The following is a 20,075-nucleotide window of genomic DNA, read 5'->3' as shown; positions in this document are numbered from 1 at the left end:
CCCCAAACCACCATCACGTGTCGATCTTTGTAGGACAAGAAGCCAGACTCTTGGGCGTTTCCTACCCCAAATAAATTGTGAAGTGTAGTGTTGTAAGAATTTGAATACATAAGGGGGGATGCGTATGGGAAGGGCTTGAAAAAGATATAGTAACCTAGGCAAAATACTTCTTTTGACTGAATTGATACGTCCCATCCAGGAAATTAGATTTTTACTCCAGGTTTCTAAGTTAGATTTAATTTGGGATAGTAGTTTTGGGTAATTAGCTTGGAAAAGCTGATTATATTGTTTAGTTTTTAAATACCCAAGTATTTTATCTTTTTTTGGTGCCATTTAAAGGGGAATTTTTGAGTAAGAGAAGATCTCATGCAATCTGTGAGATAGAAATCAAGAGTTTCTGTTTTTTGTGGATTGATTTTCTATTCCGAAGTGTAACTGTAGGTTTTGATGTCTGAGAGAAGGCGGGGGAGAGAAACAGCGGGATCCGAGAGAGTCAAAAGAACGTCGTCGGCGTATAATGATATTTTGTGTTCGGATTTCCCTGTTTTAACTTCATGTATCGCCCCGTTAGATCGGATATTTGCCGCTAATGGTTCAATTAACAGGGCAAAGATTAAAGGCGCGAGTGGGCATCCCTGCCGCGTCCCGTTAGAAATTGAAAATGGGGGGGAAGCGACTCCGTTGGCCACTACCGTTGCTCTAGGGGACTGATAAAAAGCTAATAGGCCGTCTAAAAACTTACCAGAAAAACCCATCGACCCCAGAACTCTAGACATAAAGGTCCATGAGATGCGATCAAATGCTTTTTCTGTGTCAAGTGCCATTATTAGTGATGGTGATTTACCAGAATGAATAGAATGTATATGAGGTCAATAGCCCGTCTTGTGTTATCTATAGCTTGTCGGCCTGGTATAAATCCAACCTGATCTGGGTGGAAGAGGGAGGGGAAGAAGGGTGTTCAAGCGGGTAGCTAAAATTTTGGCATAGATTTTAAGGTCCAAGTTTAGTAAAGATATAGGTCTATAACTGGGACAGGAGGTAGGATCCTTATCTGGTTTTGGTATAACAACGATAGTGGCCAAGGTCGTCGCCTCATTAAAAGGTGAACCTTTTAAGATGTTGTTAAAAAAATCTGTCATATGTGGGGCAAGGTCTCTAGCAAATTTTTTATAATATTGCGCTGTGAATCCGTCCGGGCCTGTAGCCGATGACGATTTCATTGCTTTTATTGCTGAGATTGTTTCTATTTGGGTGATGTCCGCATTCAAGATAGTGGTATCAGCGTCCGAAAGATGTGGTAGAGTGAGTGATGATAGAAATTATGTAATTTCTGTGTCAAGAGATTGAACAGAGGATGAAGTCTCGGGGAGATTGTATAGTGCTTTGTAATAATCATGAAATTCTTGAGCAATTTGCACCGGGTCATACATAAGCTGCGAGTTAGGAGACTTTTTAAGTTTTGTAATCTGTCCTCGAGATTTTTTCTGCCGCAGTTTGTTGGTGAGCATTGAGTCGGCTTTGTCAGCCTTTTCGTAGTATTGCTGATTTAACTTTTTGAGAGTGTTAGCTGCTCTACGAGAAAGAATTGCATTTAGCTGGCCTCTTACTGCAGAAAATTAGTGTGTGTAATGTTGGGGAAGGATGAACTTTGTGCTGAGCAAGGAGGGAGGTTAACTTGGTCTCAAGGGAAATAATTTCTTGGGATGCAAATTTTCTGGCTGTGGAGGATTTGCTAATCAGTCTACCTCGAATGGTAGCCTTATGGGCTTCCCACAAAATGCCCGGGGTTATATCCTCTGAAGTGTTTAGATCAAAATATTCTTTGATAGCATCTTTAATTTCTTGTTGGGTCGATTGTACCAACAAAAGGGAGTCATCAAGACGCCAACGTTGCGAACCCGGGGCTAACTTTATTAAATCAAGAGTGATATAAACTCCAGCATGGTCTGTCCAAGTAAGCGGGGAGATTCCTGCATCTAATATTGTTTGAGTGAGGGAATGAGAGACAAAGATCATGTCTATACTGGAATAACTACCGTGTGGGTCAGAGTAATGTGTAAAGTCTTTTGCGTCAGCGTTTTTCAAGCGCCAGGTGTCATGTAGCGCTAAATTGCGTATGCCAGCTAATAAGGATTGAGAGTCTTTCAAAGAAGAGGAGGGAGACTTTTGGCTAGAAGATCCAGAGGACCTGTCTAATGTTGGATTTAAAATAGTATTAAAATCTCCAGCCAGAATTATATGACCCTGTGCAAGGCGCCCAATACGATTAAACACATCTGAGAAAAAGGAGTTTTGACCCTGATTCGGTGCATAAAGAGAGATAAGTGTAACTTGCTCAGAATGGAGTGTGCCTATCAGAATCAAGTAGCGGCCCTCTGGGACAGAGTGCAATTTGGTTAGGAGAAAGGGAACTCTGTTGTGTGTTAGAATAGCTACTCCACGTTTCTTGCAATCCGCAGAGGCGAAAAACGTTTGAGTATATAGCTTACTTTGGAGACGAGTGTGCTGTACCGTAAGATGGGTCTCCTGAAGGAAAACTATATTAGCTCTCTCCAAAATATCTTTTTTATAGAGTGGTGCCCAGAACTATACTCCATATTCAAGATAAGGTCTTACCAACAATTTTATACAGTGCCAAAATTACACTGTCTTCCCTTGCATCTATGCCACTTTCTCTTTCACACTAGTTGGGGGACACTGCTCACCTTGGGGTATAGAAGGTTCTGTGGGAGAAATGGCACTAAAAACTTGTCCAGCCTGCTCCCCTGCCCTCTATATTTCCTCCACAGGAAGAGCTCAGTTTTTTTTCTTAGTGCCCAGCCACTTCCAGGGAGCTCCAATCGCCCCTGACTAGTGTGGAGGCGGAGCTGGTTGCGGTCCAGGTGCCCAGCCTGTCAGCCGGCATTTGGAGGAGAAGTTGCTGTGCAAACAGGTAGTGAGGCATATTATGCTGGTGGAGAGCTGTCACTGGAGCACAATCCCCACCAGGGTCTGATGTGTGTTTTTTCCGCAATTACAAATATATGCTTTTTGCTGATTTTGTGCAGGCCAGCATAGAGTTAAGTGGGCATATTTAAGTAATAATTAACTCACCTGTTTTTTTTTCCAAAGCTCTGGCAAGGCTAATTCCCACTCTGCCTGCAGGACACTCAGACACAGACACATCCCTGGGGATTGAGAACTAGTAGATATAGAGTGGCTGTTTCTTATAACTTTTTCAGTGTTTGTGTGTGTTCTATCTGCTGTACATCCTGCAGGGGTACATTACAGAACATTTCTGGTTCTAGTCTTAGCTAAAGCACTGTATTATTGTGTATTTCTATAGTGTTACAGTTTGCCATATATTGTACAGTTGTTGTTTGTTATAAGATAGTTCTACAGTGTGTCTCTCATTTACCTTTCTGTTTTCCAATATGTTAGAAAGAGGGATCGGGACCAAATCCAAGGCTGTCACCTGTACTAGTTGTAAGTTCAAATTGCCTGGTGGACGGTCAGACCAGGGGGGCCTGTGCACCGTGTGCGAGGCTGAGGACCTGGGCGGGCGCTTGTCTGCGGGTGCACTGGACATCATGGAACCAGCCTGGGCCAAGGAGCTGGCACGGTCTTTTGCCAAATTAAGGAGAAACAACCCACGCTTGTGAATAGTAGGTGCTTTTCCTCTTCTCCGCGTACGCAGTCATTCCTTAGGGACAGGCGTCTCAGTTGCTGCAGGGTGGTCCAGGGGTCTTCCAAGAGCCTGTTTGGATGAATAGTTTGGAAAGTTCTGTGCAGGGGTTGACCAGAGTGTCTAATTCCCTTGAAAAATTGTTCCATTCGAGTATGGCAGGTGGATGGCTTAAACGCTTGGGCCGGCCTATTGCCCAGGAGTTAGTAGATTCGGATATGGATCCATCCGAATTGGGAGATGGTGATGTTCTAGAGGATTAGGACTTGCCCACAGGTGAGGAGGATATGTCCAATAGACAGGGTATTGATGACCTTATACTGACACTGCGGCAGGTTCTTAACATATCTGATGGGGAACAATCTGTCCTTTTAAACATGTAAGTCTGTGTTAAAAGAAAAGATTGGTTTTCTTCCCTCCTTCTACACAACTGTTTGAAGTTTGGGACGAGGCCAGACTTAAGCTTAATAATAAATTTCAGATTCCTGGATGATACAAACTTTTCTACCCCTTTCCAGATTCGGAGGTAGGGTCATGGGAGACTCATCCCAGTATCGATGCTCCTATTGCACACTTGACAGATTCTACTGTTTTTCCGTTGCCGAATGCACCGTCGCTTTAAGTGGCAAAAAGTGTAAAGCGATTTTGAAATCGATTTATTTAGCATCTGGGGTGTCCCTGCGCCTGGTGATGGCAACGGCTTGGGTCGTTAAAGCTGTTGAAAAATGGGCCACTACCCTTCATGCAGGAATTCAGTCTGGTGTGGCTAGAACTGAGTTGGCTCCTCTGGTAGAGCATATTAAAGATGCTGCTGAATTTTTAGGGGATGCAGTTCTGCATGAGCGTCAGGGTTTGTCAAAAACCTCTTCCTTAGCAGTGGCAGCTAGCCGCACACTGTGGTTAAGATCTTGGGAGGCGGATGCTGATTCCAAGAGAGCTCTGGAATCTGTCCCATATGACGGAGCGGCTCTGTTTAGTTCTCCTTTTGGACAAATTCATTGTTCAGGCCACAGGGGGAAAGAGTGCTCTTCTTCTGGTAGCTGCACCAAAAGCAAAAGAGAATCTGTTCCTTCCTTCCGGTTTGTCGGTCGCTGTAGAGGTGGTGCTTCCAGAAGTCAAGCCCCAGTTACAAGGGGAGGGTGGCAAAGAGGCAGACATGCCTGGACAGGACGTCACCCTTCCCCTATGCCAGCAGACAAACAAGCAGTATGACTTCCTGCATCCTCCACGGGGGCTCTGGTGGTGCTAGCGCACCTACTGCTCTTTCAGGAGTGGTTGCTCAGGTCTACCACAGACGCCTGGGTGAAAGGTATAGTGTCCAGGGGATACATCTTGGACCTAGTGGGGGCACCTCCACGACGTTTCATGACTACACCTTTGCCCAGGGAGTCAGTGAAAAGACAGGCTTTGCAGGGGGCAGTACAGTCACTTCGGGTTGCTGGGGTGATTGTTCCAGTTCCGTTGGGGCAAGGAGGTCAAGGCTTGTACTCTCACCTTTTTCTGGTGCAAAAACCGGATTGGTTATTCAGACCAATTCTAAACGTGAAGGATCTCAACTCCTGCTTATGGGTACACAGCTTTCGAATGGAGTCAATCAGATCTGTGATAAATTCCAGGAAGAAAGGCGAGTGCTTAGCATGCTTGGATATCAAGGATGCTTACCTACACATTCAAATATGGACAGGTCATCAGTCTCTTGCGGTTTGTGGTGGGTCTGGAGCATTTTCAGTTCAGTGCTCTCCCATTCGGTTTCGCCACTGCACTGTGAGTGTTCACAATGGTGATGGCTATAATGGCAGCTTAGCTGCTTTTACAGGGGGTGTCTATTTTACCTTCCGTGGATGACCTGCTGATCGAGGCAGAGTCGGTACCTCAGCTTCAGTCACATCTGCAGCTGACCAGGCACATTCTGCAGGAACATGGATGGGTGATCAACTACAAAAAATCCAACGTATGGTGTTCCTGGGATTGTTGTTCCACACAAATTGTAAGAGGCTTTTTCTCCCTTCAGACAAAGTGCGGAAGATTAGGCGTCCGATGAAAGATCTTTTATCTCTAAATCACGTCTCAGTACTTCAGTGTATGAAGCTACTGTGTCGCATGGTTTCTTCTGCAGTTTGCTCATTTCCATTTGCGCAAGTTCCAGCAGCACATTATGGCAAAAGTGGTCAAGGTCGGATCCCTGCTTAGAAAGGCAGATCCTTCAGTTGTCATAAACAACACGCCTGTCTCTTCTCTGGTGGCTGAGGAGGGATATCCAAACACTGAGGCGTCCTTTCTCGGTGTGGGCCTGGACCATGGGAACAACAGATGCCAGCTTATTGGGGTGGGGTGCAGTCACTCTTTACCTCTGATTGCAAGGGACTTGGAAGCCGGAGGAAGCACGGTTGCCCATAAATGTTCTGGAACTACGGGCAGTATTTAATGCTCTAGTTCAGGTATAGTCCTTCCTGGCACGTCTGCCTATCCGAATACAGTCAGACAATGCTACCGTGGTAGCTTATATAAATCACCAAGAAGGAATAAGGAGTCCTCTTGCCAAGAAGGAAGTGTCAAAGATCATGAAATGGCAGAATAACAGGTTCCTGCAATTTCAGCGGTGTTCCTTCCGGGGGTGGACAACTGGGAGGCAGACTACTTAAGTTGGCATGCCCTTCACCCAGGCGAATGGTCGCCCCATCCGGAGGTGTTTTTTCAAATAGTCCTCCAATGGGGTCAGCCAGAAATAGAAATGATGGCCTTGCTGCACAAAAGGAAGGTAGACAGGTATTGTGCCAGGTCAAGAGACCCTTAGGCATTCTTAATGGACACCACAACGGTACACTGGAACTTCAAGTTGGTGGACCTTTACCCTCCACTTCCGATGCTGCCGCGGATCTTGCAGAAAGTGAGAGGCGAAAAGGTTCCAGTGATTCTACTGGCACCCGATTGGCCGAGAAGAGTGTGGTACTCAGATCTTCTAGGAATGTCGTTGGATCGTCCGTGGTATCTGCCTCTCAGGAAGGATCTTCTCAGTCAAGGTCCATTCTTTCATCAGGACCTAAATAGATTGACTTTGACGGCTAGGAGGTTGAATTCTTGATTCTCAGAAAGAAAGGGTTTTCGGAGAGAGTGGTTAAAACCATGATCCAGGCGAGAAAAACGTCATCATCCACCATTTATCACAGCATTTGGAAAGCATATATATGTTGGTGTGAGAGGATCAAAGTGCCTACTAATTCTTTTTGTTTAGCCAGGGTGTTGGCTTTTCTGCAAGAGGTTCTGGACAAGGGGTTGAGGTTGTCGTTCCTTAAGGTCTAGGTAGCGGAGTTGTCGGTGTATTTTCAGAAATGTTTTGCTCTGTTACCAGAGGTGCAGATGTTTCTACAGGCTGTATTTCATGTAAAACCACCGTTTGTTCTGCCTGTGGCTCCGTGGGACCTAGACTTGGTCCTTTCGGCGCTTCAAAAGTCTCCCTTTGAACATTTTTTAAAACTTCTCTCATGAAAAGTGACCTTTTTGCTGGCCATTGCTTCGGGCCAGATGGGTTTTGGAGTTTGCAGCCCTGTCATGTCGGGCTCCTCTTCTGATTTTCCATGACGATTTTCCAAGAACTTAGCCTTCCTTTCAACCAAAGGTGGTCTCAAGGTTTCAAATAAGTCAGGATATTGTTCTGCCGGTTCTTCCTCAGGATTTGCTGGCGCCTGGTCAGGACTTAGTCTCTTTAGATGTGGTTAGAGCTTTGGGGATTTATGTGGACCGTACAGCTTTGGTTCGGAAGACTGATAGTCTTCTAGTCCTGTATCGCAAACGTAGCTGGCCGACCAAAAAGCAGGCGGTGGCTAGATGGTTCACCGCTACTATCCGGCAGGCGTACATTTGGGAGTGCTCCTGAAGGTCTGACAGCTCTTTCCACGAGGTCGGTTAGCGCTTCTTGGACGGTGCGGCATGGGGACTCGGCTGAGCAGTTGTGTAGGGCAGCTAATTTGTTTTCTGTTCATACATTCACCAGGTTTTATCGTTTTCACGTCTTTGCTTCAAAAGAAGCTTTGGTGCAGCTTTGGAACGTTCCCAAAGTGAGCAGTGTCCCCCAACTAGTGTGAACGAGAAAATAGGATTTTTGTACTTACTGTAAAATCTCTTTCTCTGAACACGAGTTGGGGGATGCTGCGCTCCCACCCTTTGTTTTGACAGTTCTGTTGTGTGTTCTGTTGGTTGTGTTTTCGCCCTCTCTTGTGACTTGGTTAGTAAATAAACTGAGCTCTTCCTGTGAATGGAGCATAGAGGTGAGGGGAGCAGGCTAGACAAGCTTTTTTAGTGCCATTACTGCCACACCACCCTCTATACTCCAAGGTGAACAGTGTCCCCCAACTCGTGTTCAGAGAAAGAGATTTTACGGTAAGTACACAAATACTATTTTTTATACATGCCAATACTTTATTTGCCCTTGCAGCTGCTGCTTGACATTGAGCACTATTGGTAAGTCTACTGTATACGAGCACTCCCAGATCCTTTTCCATTATAGATTCCCCTAAATTAATCCCATTTAATAGATTATATGCTTGTTTTTGATCCCTGAATACATAACCTTACATTTATCTATGTTAAACCTCATATTCCATTTTGCTGCCCCATCCTCCAGTTTATTTATGTCCCTCTGTAGAGAAGCTACATCTTGCTCTGATTTTATTACCTTACGTAGTTTAGTGTCATCTGCAAAAATGGAAACTTTTTACTTTATAAACCATCACCAAAGAGTTTTCAGCACAGTCTGGAACTTTGTCAGTGATCTGCGTAGGAGACTACTTCCTGAAAATGTGGAAAAGATGTTCATCAAAATAAACTACAAATTCCACAAGGAAGACGTTTATCGCCAATTACATAAAAGTACAGAGACTTCTGTAATGGTGGATTCCAGAGGGGGTGAATTAATATTGTGTGCGGGTTATGTACACACTGACGAGGCTGAGGATGATGACAACATCATCTTGCAACTGTAGAGTTAATTCACAGCACTGTTAGCTGCCTTAAGCCCATTGTTAGCTTGTTTTGTGGGGGCCCAAATAAACCAAGCACTTCAGCCACAAAAGTGGCACTCCATGCGCTAGAGTGGTTTGTTAGTTTGCATGTCCTTTTTAAGATCCAACATAACGATGGGTGGGAGAGCCCAAGGACAATTCCATCTTGCACCACTTTTCCTTTCAGCTACCACTGTGTGCCAATGTTACCAAGATGGGCTATAAACTGTTGTGTGCTTTTCAAAACAGATGCAGATATCTCAGGACAACATTTTGACATCTGGTCCCTTTACATACTGGTAGGAAAAAAAGGCAGTTTGGAGACCCATGTACAAACTCTCTTTGCAATACCTAAGCTGCCCACCCTCAAGTGTGTACTCAGAAAGGGTTTTCAGCACAACAAGGCCCAAGGACAACTCCATCTTGCACCACTTTTCATTTCTGCCACTGCTGTGTGACAATGATCATGATCATCAACATTTATTTATATAGCGCCAGCAGATTCCGTAGTGCTTTACAATTGGGAACAAACAGTAATAAAACAATACTGGGTAATACATACGTAGAGGTAAGAAGGCCCTGCTCGCAAGCTTACAATTTATGGGAGGATGGTTTGATACGCAGGGGTAGGTGCTACATCAAATTGAATATTTGTCCAGTTAGAATGTAAAGGTTACAAAATATTTGGTGGGCTGTATGCTCGGTCACACAACTATGTTGGTCAAAGGGTTGTTGTCTTGTGTTAGCTGTGTAGAGGGTGGTAATAGGGTAACCTAGGGAGATTAAGATGGTGGTAGTGGAATATTTTAAGCTTGTCTGAAGAGGTGGGTTTTCAGAGAACGTTTGAAGACTAGAGGAAAGTCTTGTGGTGCGAGGGAATGAATTCCATAAAGAGTGTGCAGCCCGAAAAACTCCTGTAACCGAGAATGGGAGGTAGTGATGAGAGTAGAAGAGAGAAACAGATCTTGTGCAGAATGGCGATGTCGAGTTGGGAGATATTTTGAGACAAGTGAAGAGATGTATGTTGTTGCAGTTTTGTTGATGGCCTTGCATGTTAGAAGAATTTTATATTTGATTCGTTGAAAAACAGTCAACCAATGTAGAGACTGACAGAGTGACTTAGCAGATGTAAAACGATTTGCAAGGAAAATGCAAATGCAATGTTTCCTACATGTGCTATGAACTGCCATGAGTTTGTGTCATTGCTCTGTTGCTTAGCATCCAGCCATCTCGCTGTAGTCTCAAACAGCAAAAGTCTAAAAAAGTTATATGGAGAAATAGACAAAGCATAGGAAGAAAAGTAAATGGCAGTGTGAAAGAGTTTCTGCATTCAAAAGAAAGGGCATGGAAAACTGGAATCTCAGAAAAACAATCTTTATTTTTCTTTCTAAATTATGGGGTTTTACATGGAGGTCATCTTCCCAAGACATATTTGAACATTTATTATGATTAGAAAATATGATAGTGTAAGTGTATATTACACATGCTAAAGGTTAATTAAAAGCTACAAAAATGCCATTGTGTAACATAGTGTTCCTGTTTTTTGCAGTATTACTCACTGTTTATATGGGTAAGTGCTTGGCAGAGAGATATAAAGGACTTATAAAGGACACATCTTTGGAAGAGATCAGGCAGCTACCTATATTCACAGTGGGGTTTTGCACCAACCTGGTGCAGTTTATTTGAAAATTCACATATATAGTTGTCAATCTACAAATGATTGAAAAAAATAATAGCTAAAAAGTAGAAAATGTGATACATGACCGTATCTGTCATGATTTAAAAATAATTTAAGCCAGGCTACTACAAACAGCATTTTATATGTAATGCACTGCACATCAGCATATATTGTATTTAGTAGATATTACTTACTGTACTTAATACATTTGTTTTGATTTGTACACGTTTCAGCATTGTGTTACTGTAGGTTGTTTATTTCCTTGTATTTAGAAGCTGCAGGACAGACTTTCAGCACTGACTGCAGACTCTGTTGATGCAGCAGGTAAGCTTCTACTATACAACACATTTTTTATGCTGATTCAAAATGCAGAAAAAGTAATCTATGCAGTAGATGGAGTAGTCTGTTACTAAGAGATCACACTTCAAAAGACATACCCTATTTATTAGTAGGATCTACCTTTTTCTATTTTGGTAAATTAAATGTATAGTTATTAGCTTTTCTGCATAATTATTCTGTTTATTTAAAATCATAAGTGGAAGCTGTGATATTGTCAGCAGAGATAGTTAAATATTACCCATATATTTGGGCAGAAAAGACCAAACCAACAAAAAATAGATTTGAGAAGAATTTTAACGCTGTGTAATATGATGGCGTTATATAAATATTAGTAATACATGGAATAGTGTTTGTATTATACTCAAAAGGGAATGCTGTAAAATGTATTTGTATTTAAATTACATAAGCTTTCATTATCCTAAAGGATAACTGAATTGGAAATTTGTTACTTATAGGACCAGACAATTTAAATAGAAATACTCATGTCCTGTTGATAGATACTCGTCAGTCTCCATGGAAAATCTAATAATCTTAAAGTATTTGTTGTACTCTGTGTTCATGTACTTTTGTTTCTTCCATTCCAGTTGCTAAAGAAACAACCGTCTTAAAAGATGTAAGAGAAACTTTATCAGAAACCATCTCATTGTGTGAAAGGACATCACACACACTCAACCTGCAGCAGAGAGAGGTATAGCTATTCTTGGAGTGTCCTAAAGAGAAGGGTGACCCTTCTCTGAGTTGTTCCAAATATGCCCAAGCAAAGACACTTTTCTGGTTGATATAGTCAGAAATCCAAATACTGTACATTGGTAGAAATTAATGTATGTTGACTTTTATTCAACCCATTTTGGGAGAACAGTCTGCAATTCACTTGAAAGTTTTAAAATTTGTATCCCCCTCAATTTATAATCCAATTCTGCAATTTTTAGTTTACTTGACTGCTTACTTATGATGGAAAAATAAGTATTTATTAATGCTGCTTCCAACCTACCTACTGGTGAGATATATATTTTAACAAACGTTTATCAAGTGAGTTTTAATAGATAACTGGTAAACCCTGATAAGATGATACGTTTAAATGTTTTTCCTTACTTTGCTACAACTGTGTACCATACTCTTTCACTACTCTGCAGTAGGTTGCCATGTTAGGAAGGAGTTGCTTCTATAAGTGACCAGTCATACAGTAGCTGACAGATAGGCAGTTGTTGTGCCTGGTTGACTTGTTGATTCATATGCAGCAGTGGGGCCAGTGATGTCACATATTTTCAAATGGCTGCGGTGACAGCTTTTCGACCTGTATCAGATCCTATTAGGCCACTGTCCAAAGAAGCTGGAGGGACTTCAGCAGTGTGTAGTGGAAAGATAAAACTTTACTTTTTAAAATAACTTTAGTAGAAAGTCAGATGAACACTAAACAGGGGGCACTGCTATATTGGGGTTGCGTTGAGAGCACAGGAGCTGGGCACTTAAAGGCTAAACATTCTAAAGTCTGAAGTTTCTCCCTTCTCCCAACGCAACTGTGAGAACCTTAGTGGTCAGATATTTAACCATTAAGTTCCCAGCTCCTGCGCCGCCACCTCAAACCCAAGATAGCAGTGTCCCCCAGGTGGATTTGGAAAAATGGTAAGTATAACAATCCTCTTTACCTTCATGGATCATATCCCAGAATTTCAGTTTTGGGGTTTAGTGGCCCTATTATCTTGTGTAGTGTAAAGATGTTAGATGTTAATATGTTTGTAGCGCAGTAAGTACTTAAGTTCTTCTGGTTTTATAGGACATGGAAAGGTCAGGAATTTGTTTGATAACTCATGCTGTTTGTTTGACATTAATATCACATTGACATTATTAACATCATGACTGAGAGTTGCAGTTTTCGTTGAATTTGGATTAGAAGGCTCCTATTGGCCGCTATTTTAACACCGAACAAGTTTGTTTCGAAAGCTATTATTGTTTTATAACATATTTGCCACTTACAGCTTATTATTCAGAAAGCTTGACTTGACTCTAATGATCCTGTATAGAGCACAAACTGTTTCTGGATCTACAGTGTTTCAGTCTACACTGCTCGAGTGCAGAAATGCAGACTTATCACTATCCCACCGGACTGATTTTCTCTTTCATACACAGGCGCTGTGGTTTCCTCTGCTCGAAGCAATGATGTCACCACAGAAGCTCTTATGTTCCTCCTTATCCCAGTTATATTCTGAGCGTAAGTTCCCTTCCTGTCTGTTTCTACTTGATGAACATATGTTAGTGTGTTTAAGGACTTGTTCATATAAAACATATCAGATATACTAAACAAAATAAAGAAAATCCAGTTTGTGACGTAATTGCTCCAATATGACACATTCCCTACCTTTTATAGGAAACTGGTAGCTCCAGAATGAAAGCCTCTTGTTTGTTATACTTTTATTATATTTTTATGTGTTAAAAGTGATGATTTCTGCATGTTAGTTCGAATACTATGGGGCACATTTTAGCGCCAGTGTTTTCACCAGTGAAAGGGCTTGTTTTCACTTTGCCCTATATACTATTAGAACTTTTGAATTACTCAAGTATAGTGGAGGATGCCTATTCTGGTAACACCATCCGAACAATCAAGAATTTAAAAAATGTGGAATAAAGCCTTTATCATTAGTGTTTAAATTATATTTATAAGAGCTGAGGTATTGGGTGGAGTTTGGTGAGTAATAAAGTAAAGGTTAAGTTCGAACTTGATCTTACTCTTTGCGCGTAGCAGTTGACGCCTGTTCGCAACCTACTCCACAGTGAGGTCATGCAGTGTCAGCAGCAGATCTTAAATTAAAGATGGTTGGGTGTGCAGTTTGCACCATATGGTCTCCTTCCTTCCTCCACGGGAAAGAACTGCATGATTTTGGCTTCATTAAAGCAAGCTAAGGAAAGTGGTAGTCTTTTTGTTTCCTTTTACACGTGAACGATGGGGCACTTTAAAACAACATGATGAGGGATGGAATGCTCTCTGCAGAAATGTGTTGTGTGTGTTCCAGCCTTACACCTAAGTTTTAAAAGCTGGGGAAAAATCGGGTCATCCAGACGCCACATTGAATTGTCACATTTGTTTATTATAGCTTGTAACACTTGTTTATCTTACATTAAAATGCCTGCTGATATGTTTTCACAGGTTAGTGTTTTTTGTTTTTTTTATTATATATAGTTTTAACTTATTACTGAGATTAAGGGTAATGTGCAGCCTATTTGAATGTTAGGGGGCTGCACATGTGTGGCCCATACTTACCTATGGTATACTGTAATAAAAGTATCCGGTTGTTATCTGTGTTTGTCCCTACAGCATTAAAGAGTCTGACAATGGAGGTTCTCAATAGCATGGCAGCATACATCTCCCTTCCGTCCATACTGCAGAGGATCCTGCAGGTGAGTACACCTGTTCTGCTGACTTGTAACTGAGCAACATGTGTAATGCAGGGGCTCACTATGTTTTATTCCTCAAGGTGATATTATCAGGTAGGTTTTAATGAAATAGGCTGTTATATAATCCAGAACCTCACAATATCATTCTGGTCCTCTGCGTCATGTCAGCTCTCAGTCATTGTATTGCTGCTGCTATATATTCAGCTATAAAGTATGCAGGCAGTGGGAGTTTGTACCAAGAACACTTGTGCCAGGCTCTTCTTTTCCATTTGAAGACTCTTATTGTAGTTGGGAAAACAATACCCTATTTTTCTAACTCGTGTGAGCTATTTGAAATATTTCCCTTTTAGCGAACTTTTTACTGTAAATGAACATTTTATTTTTTTATTACAATATTAATAAGTAGCTATGTGTCATGCTAGCCATTCATTTTACTTCTATTTTTCTGTTTTCTCCCAGTCCTTTGCTACCAGTTTGTGATTACAGCCTGTGCCTTTTTTTTTTTTATAATGACAGGGATTCTACTTCTACTATTTTAAAAGAATGTTAGGTTTGAATATTCTATATATTTTTTTTATGTAATAACAAACCTTTTCATGTGGGAATAAGCAATAGTGACCCTGAGCGTGTCAAACTTTGCACATCTATCTGATTTTCAAGTTCTTGAAGTGTCATCCTCAAAGACAACAGCTCCTAACATTGTTCTCTTCTCCAGCCCTGTACACCCTCTCAGAGCCATAATTAGACATTTTAGTGTCCTGGGCGAAACAGAACACTGGCGACCCCCCCCCCCCTCCCCACAATGCACCGTTATGGGAGTAGATGCTGCCTCTCAGTGGTTAAGCATCGTTGGTGTCTTCTGCCTGCTGGTGTCTTATGCTCTGTTGCTGCTTAGATGGATCCTGGAATATTGGGGTCCTGTTTGGAAAAGAGATTACTTACCTCCTGAAAAGTTGAGCAGTGAGTGAAGAATATAGGTGTCCCTCCCCACAACCAGGCAGACATTAAATCAGTAGCTTTTTCTGTTTAAAAACAGGCTTCCTTCCACTCATCAGCTCCAGGATTTAATTCATAGCATTTACAGTTAATGTCTCTTTCCCTCCATATAGTCCCGACATCAAATTTACAGCACCCACGTTTAATAAATAAGCTACCCCCAAACAGCTCAGACATTAAATTAATAACATTCCCATCTAATTAATAGACCTACTTCACCCCTCATCAGCTCCCACCATTAAATTAATAGCATCCGCATTTAAGAAACCAAATTATTCTTCACCATACCCAACATTAAATTAAAAGCCTCCTTATTTAACAAACATTCTCACCAGTCCCAACATAAAATTGTTAACATTCCATTTTTTTCTAACATAGCGGCATATTCAATTGACGGCGGGGTCGCTGAAAATCCCGCGCTCCAAAAATATTACCGTTAATACGGTAATCCTGCGCGCAAAAACCGTTAATACGGTAATTTACTCGCTGGATTTCAGCTCGCAGCTCAGGGAGCTGCGAGCTGAAATCCAGCGAGATATTACCGTATTAACGGTAATATTTTTGGAGTGCGGGATTTTCGGCGATCCCGCCATCAATTGAATATGCCCCATAGACTTCATAGTTCTGCCTTATATTTAAAAATACAAAACATTTTTTCATGATAGTGATTTTCAATTTATTGCATATATCTTCTTACATAGAGCGGATTGATTAGTGAAGGACTGATATGGAAGTCTGGTCATAGAGGTCCTTTGCGGAGTAATAATATAATATCGGAAATGTACATCATTTTATCCTAAATGCACAATAATTGTACACTGTTAGTAATTTGTTTTGACCTCTACCAATTAGGGTTGGTTGGCCTTTTACTAACTTGCTCATAAAACAGTTTCTCAAAAAAACACATAATATTCTACATACATTGTTCTCCAATAACTCCATTCATTAATGCTCCATTGATGCGCAAGAGGGGGTTAAAGACCTTGCTTGTTGCTGCTGAAGTTATATCTGCTGTCTGCTCTCCTGCAGAATGCAGATGTTCCTGAAAGGCTCTTTGAAATCTGGGCCACCATTTCATGCATATTTCATGCTAGCTCTGTAGTATCATGTGGTCAGGTACTCTTACACATTAACCCCCTGGTGCATTATTTTAAGAAGTGCGGATCGATCATGAAATGATAGGTCATGGCAGATCTAGTTTCAGAGATATGTATAGTTTCTATGTATGAGATGCTCTGTAACGTATTAAAATATATAATAGATAAGATAATGTTCTGCATATATATAGAGTAGATTCAAAACTAGTAATCTGCAATTTATTAGTTCAGAGAAATAAAAGTAGTAATTTACAAAAGAAGTATATACTCAGCATTTATAGAGCATATAACTTCTAATGTGACTGAGCGCTTACATTGCCTACTCTGTGCAGGAAAATAGAGAGCATAAGCACTGAGTTTTAAAAGCTCATCAACACATGGGCACACAGAGCACCTCCACTCTTATTCGTGAGATCAGACATCTGGAAATTGCTATTTTAATGGAAAAACTGATTCAGAGAGAGAATGTCCATCTATATACAGTACAGACTTTTTATCTAAGTTAGGGCTCGTCAGTGTAGAATAGGATTTTATGCTGGGCATATGAAGCACTGTAGTAAGGGAGATTTTTAAACCAGAATATTCTGGTAAAGAGGAGAAAAAATATATACAATGCTTTGGAAGGACTGGTTGTAAGATTTGTTTTCAGTTTACTACACTGGAATATATTTAGATATTCATTCAAATATGCTTCATATTTTTACTCATTCAATTTCCTGTTAATTTTATTTTCTTAAACTAGTTTTAAATTCTCTGATTTTTTTTGATTTTTTTTACATGTATGTGGCAAATGTAACTATTATTTTAGCACTATGTGTAATTGCAGTTGTCTTGACGTGTGGGTGTGTATTCTTTTTTTTGTTGCTTTTATGCCTTTAGAACTTGAACTTTGAAGAGCGTGTTCCAGCGTGAGTTCTGTCAGCCCTGATTTTGTACAGAAATCGCCAATTATACAGCATAAGCTGTAGAACAGACTTATTGCTACCCAGATAGCTCATTAGCTGGTCTTATCATTGACTTCATTTTCTCTTAATGTCAAACTGCTTTTTGCAGCTTTAGTTTTCATTTTAAGCTACTGGAATCAGGTGGGGGTGGCGCATGTTCCTTTAGCGCCGATATGATAAAATACAGTAATCAGAATTCATAAGCATAGAAGGGGCTGGCATACAACTTTTTCTACACTCTTTTATCGAAGTGTGAATGTTATGCGTGAATTAATTTGTAATTAAATCCAAAAAGCGGAAAACGTTTTAAAACACCATATATGTAGCATTTTTCAAATTTGTTAAAGAAATTGTAATTCAGTGGTTGATACTGGTTTTTTTTTCCATTGAGATGGAGCAGCCACAATGATCTCTCAGAGTGAGCAGGACTGCGCTTTATGTACTGTGAATACAAAAATATGTTGTCTAGAGATGGTTAAGTAGCACCCAGACGGGGGAAGTTAATTGACAGCGTTACTCATGAGAATAACACGGCCAGCGCACCATTACCGTTGGTACAGTAATTTTAATGTGGATTTCTGCTCGCGGTTCTCAGAGCTGCAAGCAAAAATCAGCGTTGAAATTATCGTAGTAACGGTAATAGTGCGCAGGCTGCCTTATTCTCACAAGTAACACGTAGTCAACTGAATTCCCCCCCCCCCCCAGAGTGTAAAAACTAACCTTGTAAACACACTTACACCTCAAAGAACACCCTTAAAGGTGCTAAATAAATTTTAACATGAATCCTAAAAAGATAACAGCTGCTGCCTCAAACGATAGTGAAAATATCCCAATAAAGATAAAATCTAAAAGCAAAAAGTGGCTGCACTAGTAAACATTAATGTATAATCAAAATAGCTGTATTCCCTTTTGTAATTGGTAATATACACATGTATTAAAAATAAAATGTTTATTATAAATTTTAATGTGTTTTTATTTTTAGTAAATGTGTATATTACAAAAGGGAATGTAACTATTTTGATTTAACATTGAAGTTTAATAGCACAGCCACATTTTGCTTTTAGATTTTATGTACTGTGAACAAAGAAAACTAATAACACAAATAGTCTGCGATATGTAAACAAGTCCTCAAGATTAAAAAGTATATTCCAAGATACTTAGCTGCTCAAAGGCATTAAAGCAAGTGGCATTATAAAAGGTTGACATATAGTGAAATGAAAGCAGTATAAGAAACATTTAGTAAGAGAATATACCTGTCCGTAGGTAGGGTAGTGTTATAAAGAGAGACTAATAGAGTTTTTAGGTTATTTGTCTTTTATATAATTAGGCAGAGTTTATTGTTGACAGTACATAGCTGTCCTTTCAATATCCTATCAGATCTGTGTTGTAACTCTGTGCAATGATTATATACAACATTATTTGATCTGAATACATGGCTGAAAAGCAGAAGGAAAGAAGAAGGATATGTTTAATTAATGTTGCAGGACAGGCCTATAACATAAGGTTACCTAAAGATGGATGATGACTTTAAAGGATAAATATTAATTTTTGTAAAATGTCGCAGGGCCTTTTTTTGCTGTTGACAATGAGAGCTTGGGAAATTCATAGATCAAATGTTATACATGCACCCAAAATATGTTCATTAAAAGTTTTCTTCAGTTTTGTATCACTATAGATTTACATGGGGAAAATAAAGAGACAAATAAAAAAGTGTATTTTGGAAAAGTTACTATCATAACCAATATGTCGTTTATCTTGTGTTAATAAATCAGAAGATTTGCATTACTAGCAAAAGGTTTTTATTTATTTATCTATCTATCTCCTATCTTACTTGTTTTGTTTCTGATTCTAGGATCCCGTGTATGGGAGAGGGAAGTTAGGAGAAATCCAAGGCTTGGTTTTAGGAATGCTGGACACCTTTAACTATGAACAGGTAAATACAGTGGTAGAGTTCTAAACTATCATTGTCTGCATTGAGCAAAAAGGCATTAAAACAAATATGACTATATAATGCAGTATATTTGTACCTTTTAAAATGAATGGGATATTTTTTTAAGAATTAACGTTTTTCACCATTTCTTTAATAAGGCTACCAGTTACCAAGTTGGATGTATAAATGTCATTTCATATAATGGTACTTTTGACACCAAAGTCTTTCCACACCAGTTTGACAGGAGCCTTGAATCACTATTCATATTGCATACCTCCCAATTGTCCTGATTTTGATGTGATAGCCCTGATTTGAGGGGACATTCCAGCAACTGACACATTTGCCCTAACCTGGAAGAAGTTGGGAGGCATGTCTCCTCTCACCAAAGTGCTGTTCAGCATGTGTAGCACTATGTTGACAGTCATACTTCACTAGGAAGTGAGCTGGATATGGGTGAATGTCCCGGGAGACCAGGAAATCTTACCCAGAATTCGGGAGTCTCCCAGACATTCCACAAAAGTGGGCAAATGTATTATTCAGTCTCCTGGGTCATTACGCAGCCCTGCCCTCACATACACAATCACAAGAAAGAACAGTATACTGCTTAAACAAAAATGGTACTTTCATCAGAAATATTCTGCTCTATAAATTTCTATGAGCTGATATGTTATTGAATTTCAGTCAACTCTACATTATATATTGCACTAAGATTTGTATGTAGGCACTTTTAGAAGTGAAATTTATATCTAATTATTTTCAATTAGATCTTTTCACAAGCACCCTCTTCTGACTCTCTTACACAGACTCTATTGGAAACTACTACAAACTTGCTGAACCAGGATCTACACTGGTCTCTGCGAAACCTCAAGGCTTCTATTACCAAAGCTCTTGTCCCAAAACAAGACTACTGCTGTATTTGCATGCAACAGTACAAGAGGAGACAAGATGCATCTGACGAGATCATTGTGTTCAGGTACCTCCATTTCCCACACCTGCCCCCTTTGCTGACACTAATCATTTGGACACAATGTGGGGAATTT

General features: G+C 40.4%; 1 protein-coding gene across 3 annotated transcripts in view; it reads left to right on the top strand.

Moving 5' to 3' along the window:
• VPS8 (VPS8 subunit of CORVET complex) overlaps positions 1–20,075 on the top strand; it is a 361,642-nt gene that overhangs the window by 296,369 nt on the left and 45,198 nt on the right. For all 3 annotated transcript variants that reach the window (XM_075180095.1, XM_075180094.1, XM_075180096.1), the window contains 6 exons: positions 10,612–10,663; positions 11,263–11,366; positions 12,806–12,887; positions 13,989–14,071; positions 18,958–19,038; positions 19,839–20,008. In XM_075180095.1, coding sequence (XP_075036196.1) covers positions 10,612–10,663; positions 11,263–11,366; positions 12,806–12,887; positions 13,989–14,071; positions 18,958–19,038; positions 19,839–20,008 — 572 coding nt within the window. The remainder of the gene's footprint in view (positions 1–10,611; positions 10,664–11,262; positions 11,367–12,805; positions 12,888–13,988; positions 14,072–18,957; positions 19,039–19,838; positions 20,009–20,075) is intronic.

This window comes from Mixophyes fleayi, chromosome 7, assembly GCF_038048845.1.
Source record: "Mixophyes fleayi isolate aMixFle1 chromosome 7, aMixFle1.hap1, whole genome shotgun sequence".
Lineage (NCBI taxonomy): Eukaryota > Metazoa > Chordata > Amphibia > Anura > Limnodynastidae > Mixophyes > Mixophyes fleayi.
This window is presented reverse-complemented; position numbering and strand designations above follow the sequence as displayed.